This window comes from Hippocampus bargibanti, linkage group LG02, assembly GCF_051943395.1.
Source record: "Hippocampus bargibanti isolate YZ-2025 linkage group LG02, ASM5194339v1, whole genome shotgun sequence".
NCBI lineage: Eukaryota > Metazoa > Chordata > Actinopteri > Syngnathiformes > Syngnathidae > Hippocampus > Hippocampus bargibanti.
In genome coordinates, this window is record NC_142735.1 from 18,594,043 (window position 1) to 18,606,454 (window position 12,412).

General features: G+C 39.9%; 1 protein-coding gene across 5 annotated transcripts in view; it reads right to left on the reverse strand.

Annotated features, from left to right (window-relative positions):
- The window catches only part of atp11c (ATPase phospholipid transporting 11C (ATP11C blood group)), a 45,510-nt gene that overhangs the window by 18,743 nt on the left and 14,355 nt on the right, over positions 1-12,412 (reverse strand). For all 5 annotated transcript variants that reach the window (XM_088989802.1, XM_088989801.1, XM_088989797.1 and 2 more), the window contains exons 3-9: positions 8,725-8,814; positions 3,891-3,971; positions 2,307-2,414; positions 1,921-2,049; positions 1,137-1,225; positions 518-568; positions 25-89 (exon numbers count right to left, since the gene is read on the reverse strand). In XM_088989802.1, coding sequence (XP_088845928.1) covers positions 25-89; positions 518-568; positions 1,137-1,225; positions 1,921-2,049; positions 2,307-2,414; positions 3,891-3,971; positions 8,725-8,814 — 613 coding nt within the window. The remainder of the gene's footprint in view (positions 1-24; positions 90-517; positions 569-1,136; positions 1,226-1,920; positions 2,050-2,306; positions 2,415-3,890; positions 3,972-8,724; positions 8,815-12,412) is intronic.

A 12,412-nucleotide genomic window follows, 5' to 3' on the forward strand; every position in this document is an offset into this window, starting at 1 on the left:
AAATGCTAAGGACTATAGACTCACCGCAAACTTTCTCTGTATTCTTTAAAGTTGCCCCTTTAAGCAGCAAGTTCTCCGGGCCCAAAGACCTGCACAAGATCATCAGTTAAATTCAAGCAGGGGCAGAATGCTCCACATTCTTATTTTATAGAGAATTCCACATTCTTTTTATTTTATTTTAACAAAACCCCAGTAACCAGCTGGCATTGTCTCTAAACTGTGCAGGGACAGTGAGCCATATGACTGCAATCTGGGCATTCACGCAGAGACACTAGCATTAGTTTAAACAACCACGGGAAAGGCAACCAGTGATCAACATGTACAATACGGCAATGCTTTGAAAAGCGTCTCTGAATCCAAGCCAATCCCTTTTAATTTCACCAGCGCACAACTATTACTATAAACAATCAATAGAATAATGATTTGCTGGCAATGCAAACGAGTGCTTAAGCAAACTGTGTTTTGATTAGGTTCTCGCTTAAAAGTCAACTTGGCGGACAATATTGAGTGCCCTCACCTCACTGCAGGCTCTTGATTGCTTTTGTAGATGTGCATACGGCCGACAAACCTGCCACAATAATCCACATGCATTAATGACTTGCTGAGCAAAAGTACAGATGCGGTTTCCTTCCGCGAACGAGAAAAAAGCCTTCATCTATCATGAATCAAATTGAAAGTGACAAAAGTAGGAAGAGAAATAAGGGTTTTAAAGTGGCTTAAAGGGATTCATTTGCACCCGGCACAAGTTCAAAACACCCAGTGCCCCACTTAGTAAAGAAGTCCCAGAAAAAAGATGTGGGCCTGCTGTTGCTTTCAAAATAGGTTCAGTTGTTTTACTTTGAACGCAAGGCACAGGCAAAATTGTGAATGAAGTAAAACATATATCAATTTCCATTAAAAACCATTGTACTTTCACGTTATTTACATAATGATTATGGGATACCAATTTCTCATTCCTCAGACTTTTCCAGGCAATTTATGGTCATTGTGGGTAGAAATGTATTTTGAAATAGAACATTAATCATTCTGGTTAAACCATAAAAACTGGAATTGAAATGATTCAGCACCTTTCAATAACCACGGGGCAATGCAGACTTGTATGGTGAATCTATTGAAGTCACTTGATGAATACCTACTTATAAAGGTCAGGCTGGGGCTGTTCACACTCTAAAGTGGCACTGAGGGATTCCAGATCTTTCTCTATGTCTGGAACAGTGTAGTGTGTCTGGAGATGAAGAGGAAATTGAGTGTCATGAAAGGAAACCAGCATCAAAACACACTGGCATTGAGAAAAGCAACTAAGAAAAATATCAGTACACATCCTACTTTTCACGATTCTTTTTTTCCGCGTCCTATAAAAGCCGCACTTCCGTTTTTGTCATTTTTTTTTACGTTAATGAGATGTCATCATCATTTTCATCTTTTTTTTTTACGTCAATGGTATGTCTGTTTCGGACACCAAACGTAAAAACAGCTTCACTATGCGTTCTTTGTCCACATGTTGACTTATTGAGCAGTCACAATCAGGAAAACAAGCACACATATTTTAAGTACCACATACAAAGGGTCCACAACTTGGCAATGGAGACATCGTCAAGGTAAAATTCTCAATGTTTAATGACATGTTTCATTAGTGATTTATTTTTAATCCACACTGTTTTCCTAATGTAAAAGTGTAGTTATTGTCTATACTGTACTATACATTTTGTTAAACAGGTGGATGCCTGGAACAGATTAATGACTTTACATGATTTCTTATTGGAAATGGTACCTTGGTTTTTGTACAGTTTCAGTTGACTCAAACTCTCCGTACAGGGGAATATATTGAAAACAGAGTTTCCACTGTACTGTATTAAATTACTGTTGCCTATTGTAGCAGGAGTCCCCTTAATCTATCCGCCTGAAAACAGCTCCACTTACTTTATGGTTGGATTCACCATCCAGACTAGCAGTGGTAACAAAACAGGTGTCGTCATCCCGGCTGGATTGAAGCAGGATTAAATCACAGGGAAAGGTCTCCTCTTCCTGTACCTCCAAAACATCTCCCACCTAAACAAAAGAGAGCTTTTTAGGCAGCACACAGCATGTGATAAATGGCTGCATATCCATCTTGAATATCCTAACATTGTTGTTGCTCTTCAAAGATTAATATTCAAAAATACTTGCAGACAACATCCTAGACACGTTCTTCACCATAAAAGTGAAATATGTTTTCTGTTCAGCAGTCAGTGCATGTTCACTTCCAGAAGTACACCTGATAGGAAATCGCTATCTCTCGGGAGGCTAGCGCAGATGCCGCAAGCTACCTTGATCTTCTCGCTCTCCTTCCGTAGTCTCAGACCGTTTTCGAGCACAGTCACAGGGTACTTGTTCACCTCATTGTCAGCCTTGTGTCTTAGCCAGTCTTCATAGCCCTGCGGAGGACACAAGTCAGCGTGACACATTTTGATTTCTATGTCAAAGAAATGCAAACCTTCTGATGCAGTTTTTTTTTCTCAAAAACCACAAGGGAATTAAGGAATAAATACTTTGCATTTAGAAGTTTCATTGTTATGTGAATCAAGTCCAAAGGAGCGCTTGCAGAGACAAAAGTGGGTGCATTTCAAAACTGCTCGTGGATAGAGATGGAGATGGATGGGGTGCTGCAGCGATGAAGACGGTATAGAGGTGAATCCGAAGGTGAGCCAAGGCAGGGACAGATCCAGATAGAAGGATTACAGGGAAAGGTGACAGGCATGTGATGATCCCAGGTGGTTGAAATAAAGGTAAGACATTCAAATAGACTAAATGATATATATAATAGGACTGTCTAATCGGGAAAGAAAAAAAAACATGCTGTACTAAGAACATACGCATATACAAATACTGTACAGTAAATTAAAGTATACTAGGGCTGCAATTAGCAGTTATTTTGGTAAACTAATTAATAAATCAGACAAAAATGTTTAAACTTAAACATATTTTAACATGTTTGAAATTGATGGTTTCTTCAGCCGTCATCTATATTTCTTTGAAGGTGTTTCGATTCCTATACAAGAAGCTTCGTCAGCGAACTAAAGTCTTTTGTTGGTAACTACCAGCAAAAGACTTTAGTCTCTTGGATAAGAAGTGAAACGTTCGACACCTTCAAAGAAGTACAGATGACGGCTGAAGAAACCTTTTCATCAATGGACCACTCCTGTACGACTGAGAGCTTACACAGACGTATGTTTCAAATGGACAGAGAAAATGCACGAATTATTTATGATTCAGTGACTGGCTTGGTCTGTCTCATATCAGAAAATAAACAAACAGTTTTTCATATTTCCTTGGATTGGCTCTGAGTGATTTTATAATTCATAGTGATGAATTAAAACATTTGTTTGTGATAGATAGAAGAAGAAAAAAAACAATCACAAGGTGCTGGGGTGCAAACACTTTTACTCAGCACTGTAGCTTGACGAGACAGTTGACTAAAAAGGGTCAGCCAGAATGTCACATTGTTCCCTTTAATGCCAGACTAAAAGCCAACCAGCTTTATCAGTTGGCCACATAACATTTTCAGAAGGAAGTCCGCCCACTGTGGTCCATTTCAAAGCCCCAACAGCAGAGCGACAAAAAAGGTCAGTTGTGAGACAATACATCTAAAGAGAGGACGCAAGCGCCAACAAAGGCAAGAGATACGCTCATTGAATAGTTCCCTGTGGTCGTTCCTTCATAGGCCCACTTTGTGTCTTGCCTAATCAGAATTCAACAGCAGTATGTTATTCCAAAGTCCAGGAGAGAATTAGTCATGTACATTTCAGAAAGAATGACAAATGAAGACTTGTTATAATGAGGAGGAAGTCAATGATGAGTTAATTAGGTGACATTATCAAGACACACACAAGGCTTGGTGGGTAAGAACCTACCTGCTTGATCGCGGTCACTGTAATCACAAAACATAAGGGTAGGCCGCTGGTGACTGGACTGGTGGGGGTGTCCACTATCACCTAGTGAAAAAAAATACAATAAAATCAGTAAGATCAAATATGTACTACATTTGTAACCATCACATTGCAAAGATAATGGCTTGCTTTGAATCATCAACAGTGCGGAGGTGATCAGTGGCAGATGTGTGTTGATGGGAGACATGAGTGAGGAAGTGGTTTGGTGGGGCAGGCATTCTTCCTGTAAATGCAGGGTGTAGTCTGTGTCTTGGCCATGGCACTATTACTCCCTTGAAATCGTGTATCAGTCGGAAACATTTGAGGAACGGATGTTTTGTATAAATTGCCTTATATTGTCAGCCCTACCGTGGCGCCCATAACATTGCAACTTGCATTACCACTTTCACATCTGTGTGCACAAAAGCTGAAGCAAGAGTTTTATGGTGGAGTTTTAGAATTTGAAGCAGTAATCCCAAACAGCTCACCGCGGAGCACCACCTGACCAAAGTTTGCTGCTAAAATCTTCTAGAACAATCGTCAGATTTACACTGGAACTTATGGTCCTGATCTCCCTCACGAATCCGGAACACAATCACATGTAAAAGCAGGACTAATATTGGAGTACAAACAACCACAAATATGTTTAAAATGTGACACACGTGAGGTGCACCAGCACAAGATTGCCACATCTCGTGTGTCATAATAACAAGACTGACCTGTGAGTGGCAGCGTGGTGCCATAGGGCAAGCAAACATCCATTAAAAAAGAGAGAGAAATACAGCAAATTATCTTGTCTGGCATCTACAACATAAGTAGTTGTAAACTAAAGTCATTATACAGGTGTAACATTTCAAATTTGTTCACCCCATTGGTTTCTTAGAAGAGAGCAAAAGCACCCAGACTGCAGCATAGTTGTGAGAGATGATCATCCGATGATCATTTTGTTGACTTTGACTGGAAACAGAAAGGGGAACTCAAATTCAGTGTCCCCACATGACAAGGCTTGCAACTGAAAACGTAAGCACCAAAAAACACCTTTCCCCAAATGAATCTAAATGCTATTCATCCATTCCAAAGAACACCCTTCCCTCCACATTCATAAAATACGTTTTTAATAAGAAAAAAAGCACTCAATAATATTTGACTTCATACGAACATAACTGGATTGACATAATTATGTACTGAAAAACTGCCATATATTTGGGCTTTGCATCCATGGACATAATGCTGGGTCTTTTTGCTTTGCCCATAATGGACACCTGGGGGCAGTAAAATATTGACACTCAACACCGACTGCCTACATGTGTTGCTGCACCATTTGTGTTCAAATATGCTTGAAGCATATTGTTACTTTGAGTAGGAAATGTGCAATTCAAATAAAGCTGCCTTCCCTTACCTCGCCTTATAACAATGTAACATTGCTGCAATTTGTTATCCTATTAATGCCGTTTTTCATTGTTTGCATGGACTAAAATGACTTTCCCAAGGCAACACCACATGATTTTTTTAACGACACAGGATGGTAATTCTTTGTTTTGTTTGTTTCAATAAATAGCTTGAAGCCTCTTTTTTGATTAACTTTTTATTTTGTTGGATCTTGTAAAGTAGGAGTTCAGTGCCACTATAGAGCCTTTCTATCTCAAATTTTACTTTCAAATCAAAGTAAAAAACAAATAATTGGTCTGAACTAAGCATTGACGCGACACTGGTTGAAATGAACAATGTGAGTTTGGATGCACACTATTGAAAAACACGGGCGATCAGACTGATGGTTAAGGATAGACAAAATACTGTAATCAAAGGCTTGATTCATTGCTGAAAATTCAAGTGACTTTGAATTCATCGTGTCATCAAGCAACAGAAGCAAAATAGAGACCGCGATCTGACCTCATCAAGTAAAGTATTAGGACTTTGGGGATTATCCTCTAGTTTGGACTCGAAATAACAATATGCAAAGCATATATCGTATTTATTTTTTTAATCACAAAACGCTGCCGATGTAGGTGCATGAGGACAAGGTCTGAGTGGTGAGAGAGATACTGCCATAATGAATCATTTTCTATTCACCTAAAAAATATCGATCATAAAATGTATGAAAAGTTACAGCCTTTGGTTCACATATATGAAAAAGAGGCCTGACTGATTTGAGGAAGCTTCAACGCACTGGGGACAGCATGTTCCTGTGATGCACCAGCCAGATGGTCAAACCACAGCGCTAAGACAAAAAAAATGTGCGACAAAGCCTACTTTTCAACACAAAAGTGTTGTTTGATTCATCAATTGTCATCTCAGTGACACATTCGATGGCGAATATGGACTATAAAAAGCCAGCTCTGCTCCTCAAAATAGTCCATGCTGGACTGTCTTCAGCACAACAGACGTTTTGGAACAAGATTGTGTCAACGCCCTTTGTGGTTTGAGAAGTACCGCGAGAAATGCAAACGTTTTCATCAATCGCATAAACACAAAACAGATGTTCTTCGATTCAAGAAATCAATGGCGGAGCCTTGCAGCTCTTGAGCAAAAAAAGCAAGATGTTTCCTCTTCTGCAACAAATGGAAATCAATAAAATAACTATGTCTCGGTGCTTCTCTGATCTCAGGCAAGCACAAATATCCTCGTATGAGCCGCAGAGTGTGAGACAGACAGCAGGAAAACACCCCCCCCCCCCCCCCACACCACACCCCAAGTCCCAGGGAAACTTGTGTATGCATGTTTGTGTTTGCGTCTTCCTCCTTCACTTCCCACTTCATCCTACTTCACCCTACCCACCCGCTTCTTCCTTGTTTCTGCTACCACTCGCCTCCTCTTGAGCTTTCAGCACCACATCTCTCTTAACTCTCTCACGGCATTCTATTCCCATTTGATCAAATTCGTGCAAAGACACGCAGGGCTATTTTTAGGAGAGTGGAGTTTTTTTTATCAGCCTGGGCCTATTTGTGGCGCTCACAATCATACAGAGGGCTCCCTGGCTGCTGACGTTAGCAGTGCAGCGCTGCGGAGAGAAGTGGAGAGGAGCGAGAGAACCCCACCCCCCCAAGAAAAAAAACAACTGGGGATAACACCAAATGGAAAAATAAAAAGGGGAAGAGAATAAAAGAAGAGTTCGCTTGATGGCGCAGCACTTAACATGACGCGTACTCTCAAGGGGGAGTGAAAAGGTTTATTTCTGTCCAAGAAATGACAGGTGGGGGGAAAAGATCGAGTGCACATAAGGTCTCTATACCTGTTTAGCTCCCCTCCCTGCTTTCTCTGATATATTACAAGCACCGCATGGTAAAAAAAACAAGCAGTTAGAAAAAAGAAATCCCTCAAGAGAATTTGGATTAGTGGAGAAATGGCAGTCACGAGGCAGCTTTGGTAAACAGTTTCCAGGAAACCCAGGACACCCATGACGCTATATATCCTTGGCATTCCCACAACATTAGATACAGTAGAAAAGAAAAACAAATAAAGAAACAAAACTTAATGCAAACAATGATGAACTTTTATGTCAGAGACTGCCAACATTTTGACACGGATTATTATATCTGATTGACTGTTGGTGGGTAGGCCAATAATGACTGTAGTGATCTTGAATGTTTCATAGTAGGATATACAGTATTGTCAATAATAATTATGATGTGGGTGGGTGCGTGTGTCCATGAGGAGTCCATGCTACATTTCTGATGTTGTCGTAGTTTGGCTGCAGCACATCATGCTGACTCATGTAATGGTTACTAAATAACCTATTTTAAGTTAACCGTTATGCAAACACAACTCTTTCGAATTGTAAGCTGTTTATGACTTGTGGTATGATGTATGAATAACAAAGAGGAACTTAAGTTGAAAAAATGTTTTTACCAAAATTGAGACCAAAGATGATTTATAGTCTGAAAATTACAGTTAAGAAAATTCATCTAACAGTTTTGATCAATTTTCGGGGGCGTACGTATTTTATCTTGCACTGCTCACTACTGTCGCCTAAAATTCAAGTCAAACTGCCCTCGAGCTCGCATTGTTGTTGTCACATGACCCAATCCAGAAAACCGATGAGGCGCGTGGTTATACTGCGTTGTTTTATTCAACATACTCGGTATATTTTGAAGCAACACTTGCTGTCAAAATTGATTTAGACTAAAGATTTGAATGAAGCAGGTGGTTTATCTTGTGCCGCATCTGAATACAGCTCTAATGGTGAGTGAGTCAACACGTGACAGACACGTACGCATACTAGCATCGTAAATTGAAACACAGAAAATAATCTGACGCATTGTCCCGTCTTGTATATTTTACATAACAGCACATTGGTCAACACAAGGAGAATCTCATGGGTCTGTGTTCTCAGGTGTTTTGACTCATTCGGTTTCTTTGGCGGCGTCAAACCTGAGAAACAGGAATATACAAGTTGTGGTGTCAACTTTAAGGGCAGGCAGGAAAAAGTCAACACTATTTGATAATGACGGAATTTCCTTTGTGGCTTGGGGGAGGTTTCCACTTTTAGCACTTAGCAAAGAGCTTTGAGAGACAGTCACTCTGCAGGCTCATTCAGTCAATATGTAATGAGAGGACGCAACAGAGCAATTGTTTACACTAGGACCTGTTTGTAGCTACTGCTGCGGGAACAGCTGCAATGTCAGAAAAAAATGCTCAAGAGAATGTAAAGATGATGGGAAGGGAGACAACAAACATGCTTATTTCGCTTTGATTTTTAAGACCGCTTTCTTAAGACCACAAAGCTGAGGGGGGTTCACTGCCTCAACAGCATGGCAGTTCTCTAGCAATTTAATATTTTACGCTAAGAGTAACAACAACTGTTGAGTGGGTGTTTCCTCACCTGTACAAGGAAAATGATCAGGAAGTAGAAATTGGCAATTCTTCTGAACTGCTCAAACAGGTTCTTTGGTAAAAAGTTCCACACTGTATACTGTGAAAAGGAAACAAACACGTTAGTAAATACACAGAGTTAAAAATCAATTGACAAGAATTGTATGTGTCAAAGCACGTGTGTATTCCATCTGGGAGGAAGAAAAAGGGCAAAGGCAACTGACGTCAGATTTGACAGGTAACGAGAGAGATAATCCATAAAAGCTACGGGTTTTGCTCTGATTAAAACTGGATATTTATCACCTACAATTTTGATACCCTTGAATAATGTTCGTCAACCAACGACATTGGCAACTCTTTGAGTGGCGTATTTTACATGTTTGTGAGAATGACCGAGGCTGGTGTCAGCAGGACAGAAGCAGTGCTTTATCGGCTAACGGACAGATCATCCATGTGCTGCTGCTAACTTGGCACTGGACAACTAACATTCAGGATCAATTACTGGTACAGTATATGGAAATTATTTCTTGAAATGACGCTGTTGGCTATGGTTAAGAGGACACGTTGAAACTGGAGGACAATATAATACAGCAGCCAAGTGGAGACTGTAAGGTATAACATGTGGAACTAAAATGTACAAACATTTGACCATGATAAATCCGCTCTACTAATTAATGTCTAATAGTAGTTTGTAAATGTCACACATTTTGTATGCTTGTTATTAGAAATATAACAGGGTTTTCAGAGATGAGGCTATGTCACAGATTATCGCTCAGGGCCAGAAAATTGTATACAACATAATTTTTTTCTTCCTATTCCACCAAAAATCACTGTTCATTTTTACAAATTACAAACCATTCTAAAGTAGGCGGAACAATTTATGAAAACCGCCCAAACCATATTGTCCAATTCCATTTGCACAACTCCATCCTCCACTTTCCCTCCTCAATGAGCGCTATGCCAAAATGGCACCATACAGATGTTTCATTTCCAATAAATAATTTTGATGGTATTTAGAATAAAAAGAAATGAAAATTATACGTGCCCAGGAATGAAGAAGTTCATGAGCTGAGCTCATCCATGTATGATTATCATCAGATGGATAGCACTAAATAATACATATCTCTCCTCTTGGATATGAATTATGACATTTCAGTCAAAGACAAGTCCAAGAAAAATACATTTGCCATGTAACTTTATCTTGCATTTAGAATCATGATTAGGTCAGTGTTTTCCAACCTTTGGAGTTAAGGTATGTCTTTCTACGGGAAAAAAACTCAATGTCAAACTAACAAACTAAAATATCCCCAAACCTATGCTAACTGAAAGGCACTGTGTAAAATGTAGGCTCTCCCTTCAACTCGGAAGGAAAATTTGCAATAGTGTTCTACACTTCTTATAAATTTCCCCATTGTGGGAGGATTAAAGGCTTTCTGATTCTGATTCAAAACAGATTCATTCACACATTAGCAATCCATCACAATTCCATCACACGTTTTTATGTCGTTAGGTAGATCAAGTCAAAAGCAATCATCAAAATTGTCATCTTGAATTACACACATGACAAGTTGGTACACTCAGTTGAAAAAAGGAACTTATATAGCACCAAGGAAAAAGAAAAAAGCCAGACATACACAAATGGGAAGGAATGCTGAGCTATGCTTCAGACATTGACAACGCAATAAAGTAGTGTTTATGAAGATAATACATCAGACACAGGGAAGGTGTTGAAATGCAATCGCAGCAGAAGAGTCCATCTCATTTTGCAAGAAAAAAAGAGAAGAAAAGTAATGGGGAAAGAAGACTCAGGGTCGGGAGAACGGGGAAAGGTGGGTGCCCCGGTGGTGGTCACAGTTGTGTGGTGCATGAGCAAGTAAGAGTTGGAAAGTGGCAACGGGCCAAAACAGACTGTGAAAGCAACTGCATGACAGAGTTGTGGTATGAAGGAGCGTAAACATTACAGCCGAGGTAATTAAAGTCAGTTTACCCTGACATACAGGCAGAAGCAATTGATGGACCCATCGTCACTCAGATCGTCTGCACCACGATAAATCCCGCTGCTGTACTACCCTCCAATAACCCATCACCACCATGAGATGGGAAGACAAAATTAGCCAGAAACTGCATCAGAACCAAGAGGATGAGATTTACAGACTGTGGAGTACATTCTATCAAGTTGAATTGCTCAACCTGCCAGTACATTAATAAACGTGAATGTCACCGCCAAAGCCAGCGCTCCCATGACATACTAATTATCGTCTTTTGCTGAAAGAGATGTTGAGTATCTGCAGAGGTACTGAAATGAAGGAAGGTATAAAGAACGACAGGAATGGCGATGCTAAAGGTCAGTTCAATTCCAAGTATTGGAAATATGCTGAGGACATGAGAACAGTGCCCTCAATCTCAAAACAGGATTCAATGAGTGGCTGCCTTTACAGCAGCTCATTTGTTTTTCAAGTTCTTTCTTTATTTTCATAACTTTGCAGCTGTGAAATATAAATTTCTCCACTGTGAGACTAATAAAGGCTCATCCATCCAATGAGTGGATCATTCTGGTAACTAAACCGCTGGTTTGATGAGTAGTGGGTCATTGATTGTGATCGGTCGACTTCCATGGGAAAGTACACGATAATAATAATAATAATAATAATAATAATAATAATAATAATAATAATAATAACAATAACAATACATTACATTACATTTTAAGCGCCTTTCAAAGCTCCCGAGGACACTTTAGTCACAGACAAGCATAGGTACTATAATAAATAGCAAGGATGTCATGATGCCAAAAAGAAGTGTTAAGTAATTTTGTGTTTTCTGGATTTTGGATGGGAGAAAGGTGCACATTTCTCCCCATCCAAAACAGTAGAGTATAGGGCGACCGCTAATTGTCTCTGAGAAGGTGATTGCAACCACCTGGGAATGGCCAATTGCCGCTGGGACTTGATTGGCCAGAAGCTCAGGTGAACCACCTTTAAAGGACAACCGACGTCACTTTTTTGTTTCTTAACTAACATCAGAAAAACGTTTTATAGCATCTAAAATACCCAAAACATGCAGTATGATATTTTTATTTGAATGCAAAACACCAATAAAAATGACTTAACGTGTCCAAAATCTGCAAAAAATCAAGCTGTGAATTGGGCATTTTCAGAAAGTCCCGCCCCCAGTTCGTGACGTCACGCCAAGACGTCTTTCATTGCTGGAGAATCAAAACAATGGCTTCAGATTCGGAGAATATGCTTTTTACACATCCAGTTATGAATATGATTCAAATAGTTCTGAAGAGGAAAGCATACATGTTCGCAATCGATTAAAGAAGTCCTTCCGTGTCATTTTGAGGCATCTGGACTGCAGTGTAGCGTCCCAGAAAAGAGGCACAAAATGGCCACCGAGCTGTTGTGAGGAATGAATCAGCCCGTTTCGACCGACTGATAAATTCCTCCCATTGAGCTTAGACGCCCTCTTCTGGCGGATTTTGGGTGCAACACAAGGTTTTCAGACCAAACAAGTACAACAAAATACATTGACGTGATGGGAGGACTGCTACAATGTGTCTTTTTTTCGGTCAGGGGCGTTCCTTTAGTGACGGCACGTACGGACTCGTCACCAACTCAAAAACAAGACTTCCTGAATATTCAGCACGAGTCTTAAAACATAAAATATAGCTATATGCGGTGGAATCTACGCTCAGT